The 17,496-nt window shown below is 43.7% G+C and overlaps 3 protein-coding genes across 4 annotated transcripts; all 3 read right to left on the bottom strand.

Moving 5' to 3' along the window:
* Positions 1 to 1,763: 1,763 nt before the first annotated feature.
* LOC100825600 (aldose reductase) lies at positions 1,764 to 4,528 on the bottom strand. Its single transcript, XM_003568205.3, has 9 exons — positions 4,160 to 4,528; positions 3,861 to 3,911; positions 3,703 to 3,776; positions 3,516 to 3,603; positions 3,165 to 3,371; positions 3,011 to 3,082; positions 2,851 to 2,910; positions 2,555 to 2,731; positions 1,764 to 2,021 (listed from the first exon to the last, which is right to left on the bottom strand). The coding sequence occupies exons 1-9, from the start codon at positions 4,298 to 4,300 to the stop codon at positions 1,932 to 1,934; spliced, it is 960 nt and encodes a 319-aa protein (XP_003568253.1). The 5' UTR covers positions 4,301 to 4,528; the 3' UTR covers positions 1,764 to 1,931.
* A 183-nt stretch (positions 4,529 to 4,711) lies between these two features.
* Positions 4,712 to 10,237, bottom strand: LOC100846697 (protein RETICULATA-RELATED 5, chloroplastic-like). Of its 2 annotated transcripts, none has more exons than XM_014899326.2 (7): positions 9,550 to 10,234; positions 8,400 to 8,529; positions 7,440 to 7,970; positions 7,111 to 7,218; positions 6,126 to 6,671; positions 5,644 to 5,766; positions 4,712 to 5,220 (listed from the first exon to the last, which is right to left on the bottom strand). In XM_014899326.2, exons 1-7 carry the CDS (start codon positions 10,149 to 10,151, stop codon positions 5,047 to 5,049), a joined length of 2,214 nt encoding a protein of 737 aa, XP_014754812.1. In that variant the 5' UTR covers positions 10,152 to 10,234; the 3' UTR covers positions 4,712 to 5,046. The 2 variants fall into 2 exon arrangements, 1 of the variants encoding a protein (XP_014754812.1); XR_002963352.1 differs by having other exon boundaries at positions 5,104 to 5,220; positions 5,644 to 5,756; positions 9,550 to 10,237.
* Positions 10,238 to 10,724: 487 nt separating this feature from the next.
* LOC106866224 (sorting nexin 2A-like) lies at positions 10,725 to 15,779 on the bottom strand. Its single transcript, XM_014899327.2, has 5 exons — positions 14,698 to 15,779; positions 12,674 to 12,883; positions 12,304 to 12,564; positions 11,076 to 11,162; positions 10,725 to 10,983 (listed from the first exon to the last, which is right to left on the bottom strand). The coding sequence occupies exons 1-5, from the start codon at positions 15,586 to 15,588 to the stop codon at positions 10,903 to 10,905; spliced, it is 1,530 nt and encodes a 509-aa protein (XP_014754813.1). The 5' UTR covers positions 15,589 to 15,779; the 3' UTR covers positions 10,725 to 10,902.
* Between the last annotated feature and the right edge of the window lie 1,717 nt (positions 15,780 to 17,496).

Raw genomic sequence — 17,496 nt, forward strand, 5'->3', positions numbered from 1 at the left:
GATACGTCATCCGAATAAAAAAGATAAAATAATTTGTTTTCATTATATTGCCAATCTGGCCCGAATCACTAATAGATATGTTCAGCGACATGGTCATTTTTTAGAAAGAAAAGGTCTTAACCGTCTCTCCTATTATTTTGTCATCCTCGTCACAAAAATGAACAACCTTTAAGAAATGTCAGCGCTAAGCGTCGGCCGCACGTCATGACCTTTGAGAAATGCCAACGCTAAGAGTCGGCTGATCAATTGCCTCGAGATGCCCGATTTAGTTAAAATCTCAAATCTTGGTGTCCAACCATCGGAACATCAAAGTTCCGCGTGCAATAGATTTTGTATATGTTTGCAACATTGGTCTCTCACCCCCAAAACCTTGCAAGGAATGACCTGGATTGGGTGACCACAAACCCATTTCTCTCTATAGCAGAGCTCCATGGTGAGAACTAAAGCTCCACCATGGAGGCATCCTATCCATGGTGTGGGCTTCATGGAGAAGGAGGAGGAGGAAGAAGAATAGGTAGGGGATGCACGAGATGGTAAACGGTGGTGAAGGAGAAGTTTCATGGACGAATGAAAAGCCACTTGAAGAACATTGCGGGATGGGAAGGGCTCGAGAGGGGACGAGCGTTGCAGAGAGAAGAAGTGGAGAAGCTACGAGCTCTTTAACAGGCGGTGAATCAAGACAAACAAGCTCCGTCAATGATCTGAATTTAATATGTTAACTTTTTCTTAAGTAAATGTATAAACTTTAAAAAACAAGATTTGTGCGTGCTCCTAAATCATCAATTTAACTAACTAAATATAAATGTTTGTGACAACTGACAAGAAGACATATCATTAATTGTCGACTGCGATAAGTAATTTCGGTCGGAGGGATTGTGATTTTTATACAATATAAACATATTTAGTTGATCAAACTGATGATTAAAAAATACACGCATGCTTTGTGAAGATCGGAATAACTCACAGTGCGGTTGCGACGAGAATTTCCGTGGCCAGAGCCACGGGACGATTGAGCACGGATGCCATCGCATTTGCCGTGCAAAACCGCGAGCACCGAAGCTCGTGCGTTTGACCGGCCTACTACGCAAACGTGCCTGACCGACTCGAGAAGAGCACGCAGCAGATGGCGCCATCACGGCTCACGTGCGAGGGAGGAGCCGGGGACGAAGCAGCCGCGAAGCTTCATGGGCGCATCGCATCTGTTCCAAAACCACGGCGCCAGCCACCGACCACCTCGGCATCCGTCCCGCAAGATCCAATCTACCATTTGGGACCGAGCCGATCTCTCCCTGGACCCTGGACCACACGGCTCGGCCAACCTGAGCCACGGCGCTGGGCACCTGCCGCTTGTCTGTCAAACCTTGTGCCACTGCCTCTGGGACCCACCTTCGGCCTGCCATGTAACCCGATTTCTCTGAGGGCGCCGTGCAGCATGACCGTGCAGGAATCATACGGCCCCGTCCTTGCTCCGTACGGTTCCGTTGGTGGTGCTACCCGGATCTCCACTAATCCACTAGCGCCTGCGTTCCACTTAAACTAAATGTGATTCCTACATATTTCTGCAGTGGTCCATACATACATACCAATACCATGGTTGGTGAAGGAGACAGCACATTTCGATCCTACCAAACGCAGAACCAAATCTCGGCCGCTTTGCATGGCCGTGCCCGTGGTGGTGCGGATTCACGCCGCAACAACGACAGGAAAGCGGCGAGCTAATACGTTGTTATACAACATCAAATAATGCAACCACACGAAGCATGTAGGAAGAAGTGGCCACGGCAAAAACCGTAGTCCCGTTTTTTCTTTATTTTATTATTTTACGCAACGGCGTTTACAGAGCAATGGAAAGATCATGCTGGTTCCTTCCCGGCACCTAATCTTTACTTCTTCGGCATCCGTTTTATTTCAGTCGTCTTTCTCGGGGAACTTTAGTTTTCGTGATCCCAGATATCGGATGCACTCTTGTACGGCCCGTGGGTCTTGTTCACGAAGAGCTCCTCTCCGGTCAGGACACGCTTCTGCAACACCGAGGCTCAGTCACGTTAGATCGGATGAAAAGACAGCTAAGCAAGCTAATTACTGCTAACTTGCCAGGTTTTTTTGCAGTATTTTAAGGCGCAGCATGAGTATTCAAGAATTAGCTGCCGCAGCAAAACAGATCGAATGATGCTCTATCTGAATACCGCATTTTCTCTGTCTACCCTGCCAGCACTGCAAGATACCCTGAAGAAACGTCTAAACATATGCAGATATGTAGATCGACCAACTGCGGCATCTCCCTGCTACAGTTCCTGTTTACTGTTTTCTATTACTCCATCCGATTCATATTAATTGTCGAAATATTACATGCATCCGGACGTTTTTAGGTATAGATACTTCCATATTTGGGCAAATTGAGACAATTAATATGTATCGGAGGGAGTACTAGACTACATTTCTCAGGAAAAGAGATCCAGATTCAATGCTAAATTTTCATTCAAACGCTTTTTTTTTCTTTTTTTGGGCAATAGTTGTGTCGAAGAAAAAGAGTGCAGGTATTGCGACCCCTCACCTCATCTTTGATGCTGCACAGAACCTGGAAGTCCTCTTCTGGTATCTCCCATCCAAACACCTGAATATTCTCCTTGATCCTCTCATCTTTACTTGATTTGGGAATAACACTTGTTCCCCTTTGGAGAGCCCACTTAATGAGCACCTGCCCTGGGGTTTTGTTCAGTTTCTTCGCTACCTGCAGTTAAATGGTTGAATTGAGCTGTACAGTCCTAGTGTCATACATGTAATTTCCCGAGCTTGGATTCAACCAAAAAACCACATATTTAATTACTTCTGATTTTTGAACATGTGTACCTTGTCGACAACCGGGTCATGAGCAAGGTTCTTCTCTGAAGAACCCAATGGGGAGTAAGCCTGCGAAGTAACATGAGAAAAACAAGAACACCATTAAGCTATTTTGTTTCAAAAATGAGCAGCTGCCACATCTCGTTTTTCAGAACAAAAAATATCATACAGTAACATGAATTCCGTTCTTCTTGCAGGCCTCAAAGATCTTATCGTTCTTCCAACCAGGGTGCATCTCCATCTGTCAAATTAAGTAAATAAAGGGTTAAATCAGTTACTATTTCAGTATGTTGTAATACTTATGAAATCTGAGAGTTCGCAACCTGGCATACTGCCGGTGTAACATTTGCAGACCGTAGCAGCCGGTTGAGCTTGGCCACTGTGTAGTTGCAAACACCAATGTCCTTGACTAGTCCATCTTTCACAAGGTTTTCCATTTCCTTCCATACGCTCTCCATGTCAAATTCCAGCACTTCCCCAGCTTCTGGAGGCTTGTGTGCACCGTCTTTTAGTCGGAACGGCCAATGGATCTGCGTTCATTTTGTACGTAACAGTTTTTGTTTTTCGAAAAACAACGCACCATACTTATGTGTACTGTAGCGAGATCTAACAAAATAAAGTGCCATAAGAATAACAATGGTGCAAACAGAAAGACATTTGTTTTGGTTTCTTACAAGGTAAAGATCGATGTAATCCAACTGCAAATCCTTGAGTGTGTTCTCCAATGCTGGCCGCACCCTGTCCGGAACCAAGTTTGTGCACCTAAAGGAGCCAAAATCGATCAAAATTCACATGTTTGAACTCGCTATAAATTACACATTTAACTGTACATCAAAGGACGAGCTATGATTGCGCACATACCATATTTTTGACGTTACAAACAAATCTTTCCTGCTGATTCCAGTTTCCATTGCAGCTTTAAGTCCTTTGCCGACCTGAAATTAGCAGAGGATGTTTAACTGCATATGGCCTAGTAAGCTGGCAGTATAGAAACATAATACTATCACTTTGCTGTATACCTCCTTTTCTATTCCATATTCAGCAGCTGTGTCCACATGCCTGTATCCAGCCTGCAGAAACCATATATTCAGATTATTACAGAATCCTACTGGTTAGTGTAGCTGTGGCCACATGCCTGGACCAAGAAGCTGAAGTGATCATGAACTAGAATTCCCTATCTTCTTGATCCTATAGTAGCACGATATCATGATTGTTCTGAATTAGGACAGTGCTACTGTTCCCAGAGAACAGTCACCGTACAATCATAGCACAGCGGAATCCCAAGCAAAGAAACCAGGAGAAAGGCATGCTGGTATACCTCGGTGATGGCTGTCTGAACGGAGTGAGCAGTATCTGAGCCGGCCCTCCAAGTGCCTAACCCAACGGCTGGGATGGTATGCCCGCTCTTCAGAACAAAGTGATCTTGCTTCTCCTGTGCCATCGCTTTTGCACTCGCCATAGTCTAGCCTTCTAAACCCTCTCTTCAACACCCTTCTGGGCTTCTGGTGTCTTTCTAGTCTTTTTTGGCAACTTCTTTTTTCATCGAGGAGATATGGCATCGCACTTCAATATATATAGGGAGAGTTCTAGGAAGACATGCCACGTACTTGAGTATCCATGGACAGATGGCGAGCGATCACCACCTAAAGAACCTATGTGTCCCATGCAGAGTTGCATGAAGCACAGTTGCACTGGAAGAACTCGCCAGAACCCACAGGTGGCTAGCAACACAACAAAAAGAACATCAACGAACAGACGATACCAGAAATGAACATGCTTACCCGCCTTCGTCTTTTTCTGGATGATGGCTTAATACTTTGGAGCATCTGGCTTATAGCAGGCAGAAAGATTTGATTGCAACAGCCAGACGTACCAAACTTTTTACAGTTTCACCCAGAATAATTTCAAACTAAATTCGAATTTACAGCATGTTTAACTCACATCCGAGAGCTCTTGCTGCTGCAAATCCACTAGATACTGCAGGTGTTCTCCTTACATATTCACAGAGTACAAACCACAACAGTATATTTGCTCTAGAAAATGACTAGATGACTAACTCTGTAAGAGTGTAATTTATGTTTTGCCCAAATAAAAAAAAATTCCTTTCTTTGCTGATCCAAGGGTGAGGCCCAAAGCAAGAAGATATCTTTCACTGTCTTGAACATATATGGTTACGGACTTTGAAGCCGCAGTAGAGCAACCAAATCACTTGGTCGGACCACTCGATTGGTTCCTGTTGCTGCTAGTGTCATCCGAATTCTGTACTTCTGTTCTACCGCCCTCCAACTGGGATATTTCAGGTGGTGCGGTGATCTCAGCAGAAGGAAGTGGTTCCTTAATCTTTTGCACTCCGGTGTAGCGAGCAAGATCAACCCATTGCTACAGAAAATACAATCTTCAGTGAGGAGAAAGGTAGAAATACCATTATGTGTTAGTGTTAATGTGCTGTGTAAACATATCACTTGCTTGAAAACTCAAAACCAATGCTGATTACGTCCTAAGCAAGCATTGAAGCACTATCCATACTAATGAAGATCGAAAAAATGCATAAAGCAACAGAGAAGACTCAATTACAAAATTATGAACTGATTATGGTGCCTCACAATAATATCATAAATGCTAAGCTTTTGAGGAATGTTGAGCTAGCTATGGGATGGAAAATTTTAACGACTTACTCCTCTCCACTTTCTCATCATGAAAACTTACGTTTACTTAGTGTAAACAGATTGAGAGTGTTATTATGTTTAGTGTAAACAGCAGTATACAAGCATTCCAAACTAGAAAGATGCAGAAGCAGCCAACCTGCGTTCCCAAGTATGAGTTGGCTGTCCTTGCTACAAAGGACAACAAACCAGCAAGAAGTGGCTGATTGTAGCGGGTCGCCAAGCTCTCTCCTAGTCGATGCTCCAACAAGCCTGCAATGATCTTCAACAGAAACATTAAACACGATTAGATAAATTGGCTTAGAGCTAAAATAATGGATAAATTGCATTCTGAAGTAAAGCTTGGCTGGTTGACATAAGCAAGAGACTGTTTCAGTTGTTATTGAACTGAGACTTAAAATACACCCCCCCCCCTCCCCAAGAAAAAAGAACTGACTTAGAACACGCAGAACGTAATTTGCATGCAGTACATTTCAACTACGCTAACTCATGCCTGGAAATAACTGGGTCCAATCGGGCAGAAAGAGGACATTTGAGATAGAGATTTCATACTCCCATAACATAAGAAAACAAAACCTAGACTTTTCAACTGAAAGTGATTAAGTTATTCTGATAAGTTACCTGATATCGTAAATTTGCTGACGTTCCAAGAAAGCAACTATAAACAGCTGCTGACTTCCAAACAGGAGATCTCTTTCGTCCTGCTCCCACATTCACTGAAGGTTTCAGCACTCCTCGAGCAGCATACAGGAGATCTGAGGAAAATCCAGCCCCGACACTAGAAACAAAACCGACACCAGCAAGTTTCAAACCACCAATTAACACTGCTGCAACCCTCTGGTTCACATTCCAATTCTGACCGAGGGTATTCTTTTGGAACGCATTATCTGGCAATGATCCCAAAATGCCTTTGACAAACTCGAAGCTCTCACCAGAACCATTATCAGTATAAGAAAGGACTGAAATAGTTGGAGCAGGAAGCCACACTGTAAAGAAATCAACAACAGAGCCTCTAATAGTGTCAGTGAGGACATAGTCAATTTCTTCAAAAAATCGTCCTTTCCGTCTTTCATACTGTGCTAGAAGAGTGGTTGTTATTGATATAGCCTCTTCAATGGCTAATCTCTGAAGGAATTTGGGGTCTGCCAGCAACCTTTCTCGGAAACCCTGCAGAAGTTGATTCACTTGATGAATTTCGGTATAAAGGATTCCTATTGTACCAGCAAGGAAAACAGGTGTTGCAACAGAGTAAAAAATATCTTACTGCATGTTTACAAGACTAACTATTTTACTGAAACAAGGGGCGGCTTGGCACAGCCATAAAATTGGCGACAGATTGAGGAAAGTGAGCAATCCCATCTCAATGTCAGCTGTTTGTAGCAAATCAGACGGCTCGTATGACCCAAGGGTAATGGGCCATCACCACCAACTGGTTTCTTTATAGGAGTGAAAATACCAAGATATTAACAGTCATCAATAGTTATTCTGTTTCTAAACCAAGAAAGGCACGCTTCAAAGAGAGACTCCCAGAAAGAAAAAGAAAAAAAAGATAAAGTAACACTTGAGGACTAGGGTGCAAAACAGAAATAATGAAATAGCTTCTTACTTGAAACCGGTGAATCAGTTCATCTATAACAGGGTATTTCTCGAGGTCAAAGAAGTTCTGCAATATCTCAGGAGAAACCACTCCGAGATCTAATCCTTTCTGAAGATCCTGCAATAGTCAGTGAAAGAGTTGCATTAACCAAATGGTACAAAACTTGGTGTGGACAGAACATAGAAACGTTTTCGCTACAGGAGATCTTCATTTTCGTTGCTAATAGAGCGCTGCGCATGGCTACTTTCATTATACACAGTTCATCTTCTGCTGCCGAAAAGAAGCATGACCACAGGAGTTAACTAGCAATAGGATAGAAGATAGAGCAAGCAACAAACCTGAGGTAAAGCTTCAGGCCTCCTGCCAGCAGCATTCATAACTCTAGCAATTTCGGCACGGTCAAAGCAATTTCTACTGCAAGGTTTAGCCGCTGAATACCATAAGAAATTGGCAACTGGGATTTCACCTTCCCTCCTTATACTTTGTCTTTCAGGATCAAGTAGTACCACAACTTGATCTTTCTTCGGCATCTTTTTAGCTATTCTGGCAGGAACACCAATTCCTCGTGAACCATATATAACGTGGCTTGCACCCGCCACAACAATTAGCATCCTTGAAGGATCTCTAGCATCAAGTTCCTTTATAATTATCTGAGACATGGTATAATCATCAACTACTCTTGCCTGTGCAGATAAATATGAGTTGGGACCAAAAGGAGAGTCACGTGTTGATGAAATCTTGTCTATCAATGACCGACCAGAGATAGACGTAAAGCCTGAAATGAAGCCCGAGCCTGCTGGAGGAGCATACTTCTTTCTTTCCACTTTTGAAAGACCTCTAATCCCCTCTGCTTGGACAGTTCTTTTCACCTGCTCAAAGAAGAAACGTTATATTAATAGAAACTGGAAGCATATGTATATATTGGTAAAATATCAAGTACAGATAACAAACTCATAGATTCAACAGAATGCACACTATAAGAGTATAGAAGCGAATCATATCATGTTTCGGAGAATGAAGTTCATTTAATAATTATAAACTAAGTTTTCTAGGTACTCAATAATGCCATCCATGCTAAGGAATTAGTAGACCGGAAGCGGCAGAGAGACTGTTATCATGGGATGTGGCACAACAATTGTAATCTTTATCATGTGATATAAATCCACAAATATGCATTAAGGACAAACATTGCAGGTGCCAAAAGTTAGAAGACTTGGATCACTGATGCAGCATGGTGTTATAACTAACAAAAATTTCAACCTACTGTTGTATAGACGTGAATAGAAGCTATCAATCACCTGGAGTGGAGTTCCACAAGCGACAAGCTTAATTCCATTATCACGACAGAAATTTAGAAGAGGTTCATACTCCTGCCAGCGCTCTGGTGGCCAGTGGAATGTGTACGACTTTAAGATGCTGCTATCAATCCTACATAAAGTATACGTTTGACAAAATTATTGAAAGGAAATGAGCTCTCACTCGAATATGGATTTCCTTTGTAGACAACTTTTTCCAGCAAGATGATATCAATGTTAAGATTTCAACCAAACTTGATCTGCCTTGAATCCTAAAACTTTAATTGCGACATAAACACTACTACAGTGTTTATTAGAAACAGATATATAAGTACCGTTGTTATTACAGCAATGTTATGCATCAATGAATAAAACGTACATAGCTTGTACATCTACTAAGCGAGGACAAGTGTAATTCATCTAATTAAATAAACATTGTGAACAAAAGCAGCTAAAGTGGAATAGAATAGTCAGGTAGAAGGGTAATGCACATTCATAACAATTTAATGCATTCACGTCTCACAACAAATAGGAAAGGTGCAGAAAAACTACAAACAGAGATATAAGTACCGTTGTTATTACAGCAATGGTAGGCATCAGTGAATAAAACATACATAGCTTGTTCATCTACTAAACGAGGACAAGTGTAATTCATCTAATTAAATAAACATTGTGAACAAAAGCAGCTAAAATGGAATAGAATAGTCAGGTAGAAGGGTAAAGCACATTCATAACAATATAACGCATTCACGTCTCACAACAAATAGGAAAGGTGCAGAAAAACTTAGAATGTTCACGACTGGTTCATAATGACACTGCTATTCAGCCATGATCCTTGCGATCTCAATCGCACTTCTAGCTAGTGGAACATTTGCGACTATGACTAGAGATTGATAATACAGTAAACTCAAGTTCACCAATGATGATGCAAGATGGAGAGATGAGAGTTCATTTCTACAAACACTGATCTTGACTACCGAAATACTTGTGTTGAGACAACGACATATCAATGTGTCACAACATAAAACAATAATTCACAACAGCGTCATGTCAACAGAGCTAAAATTCTGGTGATTTCAGTCACAAACAGGTAAAACATTTTCTCCGAAGCAATTAATAACTTAATTGAACAGGATAAAGGGGAGCAACGTACTTTCCGTCCATGAACTGGTCAACCTGCTGCTGGAGATCGCACGGGAAGGCCTCGAGCGCGAGGGCCAAGCTCCTCCCGGCATCCGTGCAGCGGGCCGCGAGCTTCCTGACGATCTCGAGCTCGAGCACGCGGTCGTCGGGGTCGGGCACGAGCTCGGCCTCGCCCAGGTACACCACCCTCGCGGCCGCCAGCTTCTCCCACACCCGGCCCTTCGCGTCCCTCCCCACCGCCTGCGGCTCCCCGATGACAGTCGCGTCGTACACCCTCGACATGGCAGACTCCTCGAGCTCCTTCTCCTCCGTCCGGGGCGGCGGGGTGGGGGTGGACGGTTGGGCGGGAGGGGTTGGGGGTGGCGGTGGCGACGCTTCTTCATCGGCCGCGGCAGAGGGGAGCGGGCGGAGGAGAGCGGAGGCGGCGGCGAGCGAGGGGACGAGGAGGAGGAAGTCGCGGCGGGATGCGGCGGAAGCGGACACCCTGCGGCGTGGAGAGGAGGAAGTGGGAGTGGCGCCGGAGGGGAGGACGGGTTTGACACGGAGGCGGGAGCGGGGCGTCGGGAGGAGTGGTTTGAAGGGGGCGGCGTTTCGGGACGGCGCGTTGGACATTTTCGGAGCTCTGCTTCTGCTTCGTGGTAGGCGTAGCACCGCGGCCTGCGGCGGCAGGAGTTACGAACGATCCCTGTACAGTGGACGCTTTTCTTCCAATTCTATTTTCGTTCCGGGTGATAGATAAAATCTCACCAAAGCAAAACGTTGTGGGAGGCTGAACTCAACCGCATCTAGAGGTGCAACATGGTGACCCTCAAAATACCCTTTGATCCTGCTTAGTTCAAACAAATAAACTAGTTTTTAAAAAAATTGTGTCATTTTAAAATTTCAGTTTATTTAGTTACACTAAAAAGAGTCAAAGGTATCCGGAGTCACAAAGTTGCAGCTCTGACCGCATCACGTAGCTTGGCTAGGCATCATCCACATCGGTAAGATTCCGGCAGGACATGTTCACTAAAAGACACCGAAATAATTTCGGGCGACTTCCAACTCGACTTCTCCCAAGAATAACACAAGACAACAGAAAATGCAGAACAAACGTCGACAACTGGGTACGCGAAGCGTGTGTGGTGGATAAGCAAAGATACCAGCCACTGGCTCGTCAGCCAGACCAGTCAGCACCCAGCAAGGTATGGAAATTGGGATTTGTTGTATCAACCACTGGCACAAACCAAAAATTGAGAAGCCCATTCCTCGCAATTGTACAAAACTCGGTGGCATTACAACGAGACTCAAGGTGGCAAAACTGGGGAGTAAATAGTAGATCAGCAAAATCCACTAGTACTGTACACGAAGTTGCATGATTACATCAGTTGGTCCTGTTTGCGTATACTTGGGTTTCCTCTGCTACCTTACCCCACATATTTGCAAAATTATCCGAATATATGACCTGCATTATGGTGATACAAAGAGTATCTGTCAACCACTACATATTGCCATTTCTGTGACATATTTCATAGTCAAATAGTGTTAGATTCATACCTGTTTTATTACAAATCCTTTCAGCATATCAACAAAATCCCGACGCCTGTCCTTGTCAAACCTTGCGATTTCAATCATGTTGTTCTCCTGCATTGGCATAGAAAGGTAAATATGGTAGGGAAGGACTCAGTATGGTTTCAAAATTCAGTAACAGAAACTACTAGCATTCCTATAGTCCTACAAATTGCTGTGCCAACTCCACACAAGGATTCGGCCTTGCAATGATTGTCTGACTAAAAATACTAATACCATTATTTGCAAACTCTAGATATATACTTCGAGAAACTCCAAGAAAACAAGAAGCTCATGTATCCACTACCAGGATAGCAACCCACAAAAAGGATAAAGACCACCCTCTGGCATATATTAATGTGAAGTATACATTATCAGTACAAAACCTAGTATCCATATGTGATCTCTACCAGAAAAGGCATTTTAGAATGCTCTTAACAAAATGAGGTCACAAAATTGCATCTAAAACTGAACTAAAAACATTATATGTTGATTAGCATGGACATAGTTTAACTAGCCATAATGTGTCCCTCTGTATTTTTCCAGCTGTAGCTATGCTTTCCTCAGTGACAATAGGGAAGTGCATCAACTAAAAAAGAACCGTCCTTATGAACAAACAAAAGACAGTTTAACTAGATGTTAGTTATTAAACTGCATCACGCGGACAGCGATCCTAAATTTCACTCTGATTTTCAAGGAAATACTTTTTACAGCAGTTCCGATATTTATTCTGACTTTCAAGGGGATAATATCGAAAGAGTGCTCAATTGCTACATTTCTAATTTGTATTTATAAGCAAAACCATAGCAGCATTTCCTATACAGAAATGCTGACAATATCACATGCCAGTAAACTGGCACATAAGTGATGTCAGAATAAAAGGAAGGCTGAGTTATAGTGATATTAAACCTCAAACATACATTGCCAGTGCTTAAAAAAGGATTATCCAACTGTGCGGTGCAACCATCACAAAAATATAAACTTAAGCATTCTTAACTAATGTTAGCATGCAACCTTCATCAACAGATTTAGTTGGTGAAATGCAGTTAAAGCAAAATTACAATCTATAGTTGTGAGCCTGTTTTCATTAGTAAACCATTAGACAAGCACAATTTTAAGTTTGCACTTTGTGCATTTAGATGATTTCGCTTATAACCTCATGCCGCCTAAGTTTTCTTAACAGGACAGCCTCACTTCACATTTCTTGGTGATTTACCTTAATACTTTCATATTCTCTAAGAGCCTGGCTTTTTGCTGCTTCTGCTGCACTTATTGTTTCTTTCAATCCCTCTATCTTCTGATACCTTGTCCATTCCTGCCCAATACCTCTTGATGATACAGATTCAAGTCTTCCTGCCCTGGTGTGCAAGAAAAATAAATCTGCTGACAGACTTTGCACATGTTGTAAAGCATTAGATCGATCAGTAAATGCATGCTGAACAGATATCATCATCTCCAAGTATTCATGGATATTATCCTGCAAAGACACAAATAATTCCTTGTTACTATGAAAGAAAAAACTAATTCAAGGAAATGGCACTCAGGTCATTACTCATCCTAGTTAAGTTTGTGACATATACACATACCAGGCGTTTTACGATTTCAGAATTTAATTTTGCCTGAGATCTGCTGAACTTGACAACGGAAGTTGCAAAATTATTGATATCACTAGATCGTCTTCTATGGGAATCACATGTTGCCTGCTCTCTTTCAAATTTCGATAGCTTAATCAATGTCATTCCCAGGTGAGCTGTAGTTGTTCGAAGATCATCCTGAGCTTTGACAAGTGACTCTGCCTACATAAAATGCAAAATTAGAAGACTAGTGTAGTTTTATGGTCCAAAATAAAACACAGAATTAGAAAAGTTTATTACGTACTCCCTCCGATCCATAATAAGTGTCGGGGATTTAGTACAAAGTTAGTACAACTTAGTACTAAATCCCCGACACTTATTATGGATCGGAGGGTGTACATAGATTGTGAATGAGTAACAACAGGGTTGGCAATTCGGGACTTATCCTGCGGATGAAAAAGGAAGCCCCAAAAGCAAATGGAGCGCAGGACCTTTCTACCTATTTCAGTAAAGAGAACTTGAAAAAAAAAATACTATTTTGGATGCGAAGATGAAGTATGAGCTGGGCAAATGACATGCTACCCTGCTAGGCCAGGTCTAAACTGGCCAGTTTTCCAGCCATCAGTTGGGTTCAGCCAATTAGCTAACATACCACTTTCCTAGAGAGCCAAAAAAGGGGGAGGCACTGGGCTCCAAACCCAGGACATGGGAAATACACAACTAAACTGACTGAGCTACTACAAGGGGTATTGTTTGCAGTTCTGGGAATGCAATATAGGTCACTACCACCAACAGCATGCATGTATATCTGTATACCCTCTTATACATAAATAAATAATGTTGTTCGAATTCCGATCAGTGACCCACCGGGTCCACAAATTACCTGATAACTTGACCAGGTTAATGACAAGGCAGTATCTAGCAAACTAATTCTGATAGGCTAATTTGGTAACTTTGGTAGCTCCATAGAAAACAGAACTCCACTTTCATTCCTTTGTATACCAAACAAATAGGTTAATGCCAGCCGGAGTAAAATAAAACCAGTCATTCATTGGGAAATTGAAGGTGCGATGGTTCCACATAAAGTTAAGAGGCCTCTAGAGTTAATAACAGAGCATGTGTTCTCACATGAGTCTATTTTCAGAATATTCTGCTATGACTACATATGTTAGCGTTTTCTTGAAGAAAAAGAAACAAATTTACATTGCGAACTTGTGTGTGGATTGATGAGAGTATGAAGCAAACAACAGCTTCCTATGTGGTTGCTGTTACTTACTCAAGATATTTGAGGCACATGGGAGTAGGGTTCCTGGTTAATCTACTGTTGAGCTTTGCAATACAACCTAACATATAGTGCGGATTACTCTTAACTGACGATTTAGTGCTAATTACACACTAAGTACTCAGCCCAGTAGAAATAAGTGCAGTACAAGCCCATTGTGCTGGCCCAAGAAAAACTTAAGTCGCATCTGCCAGGCAACAGCAGGCACAGCAGCCGTCCACGATTGTTTCATCTGCTCCTCTGCTACTCATGTCAGCCAGCGCCGCTGATCGTTGTTTGCCTGCTTGCCGCACCACCATCCCGTGAACTCATCACCAGATCACTTGTCAAGATATTCTATTATTCTCTATATACATACTGCTAGTCTGCTATTGCCTAGTGCCTTAGTTAGCAGTTACATGTGCTCAGATGAGACAAAGAGATCTAACTCTTCTTTGCTAGCAATACTTCGTCTAATTTCAAAAATGAAGAAATATAATTTAGTATATTGCTTTATCAAACTTGAACTAGTGCAGAAAATTCAGATCCAATCATTGGTGATCCTAGATCTAAATTAAAACTAAAGAAGTGTAGATTTCTTTTGTTGTCAAACATGAATCAGTTTCCTTATCTATGTATGTTTGAGATAAGCTTATAGTCATATGCAATGTCATTGTCAAACATATGTTGCTATGCTATGCTATTTGAAACTTCACTAAATTTCATCTGTGATCATTGTCAAACGTATGTCATCATTGATAACAATGACACGTACCTGCTGAGATGTTGTGGTGAGTTGCTGCTGCAAATCCTGGAGCCTGGCCTTGTGTGACAGGAATTCTGTATCAGTTTCCTCCTCCACGGGCGGTGGCTTTGTTGCGACCAAACCATTCACCACGGTCTGCTTCAAATCCTTAAACATCCCAAACAAGTCTCTCCCAGCTTTCGCTGGCACCGGCATAGTGGCGACATTCGCAGTGGTAGTCCAGTACCGCGGTGCCTCACCTTCAAAGGCAGGTATGGCACCAGGCTGAGTAAGGAACGTGCGGAGGTCAGAGCTTCTGCCAACAACAGGATGCGCGGCAAGCCGGCGGAGGTAGCGCTGGAGCGCAGTACATCGCTGGTTCACGAAGTCGTGGCGTTGCATGACCTGGCCCTCCACAAGGCTCTTGTCGGGCCGGGTTGGCACGAACAGGCCGCGGTGGGTCGCCGCCAGGCGGTCCGCGAGGGCCACCACATCCCGAAAGCGCCGGCGCACGCGGAACTCGCCGCCGCCGCCGCCCACGAGGCTGGTGGTCACGAGGTAGGAGAAGTAGCTTCCGGAGCCTGGGATCACGCCGGCGGCCCCCGCGACGGGCTCCGCGTGCTTCTTCGGGTCGGACACGGTGATCCGGTCGAACTCGGGGGGCGCTTCGGCGGGCGCGGCTGGCGCGCGGGGGCTGGGGGATGGGGGGATGTCATCGTCGTCCTCCTCGTCGTCGAGGAAGTCGTCGATGACGAAGGGTTCGTGGTTTGCGGCGGCGGCTGGGGAGGAAGGCGGGCGGAGGAGGGGATCAGTGGAGACAGCGGCGGGGGATGAGGAGGCGGAGTCGAGGGCGAGGGTTTCGAGGTCGTCACCCGCGGCGCAGACGGAGGCAGCCGGCGGCGAGGTCGAGGCGGCCATCATGGCTGCTTGGTTCGGGGGTGCCCGGGGATGCAGGGATTGGGGCTTGGGGAATTTAGGAGGAGGGTCGTCCGCGGAGATCGGGAGATCTGAGAGCAACGATGCGAAGAGCCGATCGATAGATCGATCAGTCGAGGAGCGGCGGAAGGACTCTGTAGTCTGTACTGGCGTTGCGTGTTCCGCCGCGGCTATGCGTAAGCAAGGGGCTGAGCTAATTTGGAAAAGGTACGGCCTGAGCAGCCAATGCCAGGTGGGGCCAGAACGTTAACAAGAAACCGAAAGCTGTTCATCATATTGCACGCACGCAAGATGGTGCTGGATCTCAATAGCAGTAGCCTTTCAATGTTCCCAGTGTCAACTAAACAACAAATTTTCTTTACAACGTGAGTATACTTGTGTTGTCCTCCATCCCGGTCACTCAAGGGCAAAAGTGATAAGTTTTCTTTTCTCATTGGCAATCACGGCAACCAGTCTAATGCGTGCCGTTCACTATATTCGATCCTTTATCGAACATAGTTCATCAAATTGGACTCTGGACTCTGTAAGGATGCGTTTGGCCAAACTGAACTCTCCGTCAACGAAGGAGGGTAGGTTTCGTTGCCCTGTTTAAAATCTCTGCTGTATTTTGCAATTTTTCTATCTCTAATAATAAAAGCATGAAGGGTTCCTTCATTGTCGTCCGCCGTGCATCAACTTCTGTGCATGTTCTGATTTTCCGTGTCTCCTTACACTCCATCGAACCTTCCTTTTCCTATTTTCACAGCGCTGCCTTCTCGGGCCGCTGCCGCCGACTCAACTGCCCGCGCAGCACCTCCCTGCGGTGACCGCTCTCGATACGCGTCGGCGCCAGATTAGATTATCGTGCAAGAAACGAGCAAAGGGGTTCAGGGCTGATCGGCGCTATCCACCGTTTCTCGTGCACTGCACCACCGCGTGCTCTGACGCCGGCCACGGCCGGCGAGCGGTGTGGACTGGGTGCCATGTCCGTGACCGCGGCTGCTAGCATCGGCCCCAAAATCATTTTGATTGAATGTCCAATTATATTGTTATATTTTGTATAAACATGAATTTTTGTGTGTACATGTTTAAGCGGCCGTGGCAACGCACGGATACTGTACTAGTATTACTATTATGACCCTGTGTCATTATTTATTCTATTTATTATTAATTTCAAAATTGCAAGGCTAATGCATATGTTAGGTTGATGTTGTAATATGACTAAATTAAACGAAGTTCAAATGGATTTGACATGATTTTGTATTCACTAATCATTACGAGTTAAGCAGGCACTATGTGAAATTGTGAAGGCTAGGCAACTAGAAGAAAAGCAAACCACGATTATTATTCAAGATGGTAGTATTTATCAGATGTGTACATCTCCACCTCAGAGTTTGCATAGCAATTCGGCCTTCGCAGTCCAAGTATGCTTCACAGGATGATCAGCTTCAATAACCAGCACACATTCTACTGTCAGGGAAAGACACAAGGGACCACCAATTAGTGGGCATTTCTGATCATTATTTCTCAACGAGACCACAAATTGAGCAAACTATGTTATTTAAGACTATGGGTCTCAAGATGAAGCCTACACGTCAAAAACTTGCTTAGATCTTTAACAAAAACAAATAAAAAAACATATATTTGTGTACACTGTATCAGTACATAATACTGGTACATTCTATTCTCTTATAGTCCACCCGTTGTGCTATGGATGGCCTGGAGTTTGATTTTAGGGCACTATTATTAAGACCCAGTTATGTCAAGGCCTCAAGGGCAATCACCAGTAACGCTGTACAGTTCTCTCCTCTTACAAAAAGAACACTACTGGCGTTTGTTGTAAAAAATAAACCCTTCCAAAAAACTACCACTGGCGTTTGTTGTAAAAAATAAACCCTTACTGAAATTCAAACA

The sequence above is a fragment of the Brachypodium distachyon genome, chromosome 2 (genome assembly GCF_000005505.3).
Source record: "Brachypodium distachyon strain Bd21 chromosome 2, Brachypodium_distachyon_v3.0, whole genome shotgun sequence".
Classification (NCBI taxonomy): Eukaryota; Viridiplantae; Streptophyta; class Magnoliopsida; order Poales; family Poaceae; genus Brachypodium; species Brachypodium distachyon.

Coding starts and splice junctions, on each gene's coding strand:
- LOC100825600 (XM_003568205.3), bottom strand. CDS start 4,300: ATGGCGAGTGCAAAAGCGATGGCACAGGAGAAGCAAGATCACTTTGTT. Junction 3,604..3,702: donor TTTGTAACGTCAAAAATATG/GTATGTGCGCAA, acceptor TGGCTCCTTTAG/GTGCACAAACTTGGTTCCGG. Junction 3,372..3,515: donor ATTACATCGATCTTTACCTT/GTAAGAAACCAA, acceptor AAATGAACGCAG/ATCCATTGGCCGTTCCGACT.
- LOC100846697 (XM_014899326.2), bottom strand. CDS start 10,151: ATGTCCAACGCGCCGTCCCGAAACGCCGCCCCCTTCAAACCACTCCTC. Junction 7,971..8,399: donor CTTGTGGAACTCCACTCCAG/GTGATTGATAGC, acceptor TTCTTTGAGCAG/GTGAAAAGAACTGTCCAAGC. Junction 5,221..5,643: donor ACTCATACTTGGGAACGCAG/GTTGGCTGCTTC, acceptor TATTTTCTGTAG/CAATGGGTTGATCTTGCTCG.
- LOC106866224 (XM_014899327.2), bottom strand. CDS start 15,588: ATGATGGCCGCCTCGACCTCGCCGCCGGCTGCCTCCGTCTGCGCCGCG. Junction 12,565..12,673: donor CTGAAATCGTAAAACGCCTG/GTATGTGTATAT, acceptor GTGTCTTTGCAG/GATAATATCCATGAATACTT. Junction 10,984..11,075: donor AAGGATTTGTAATAAAACAG/GTATGAATCTAA, acceptor ACCATAATGCAG/GTCATATATTCGGATAATTT.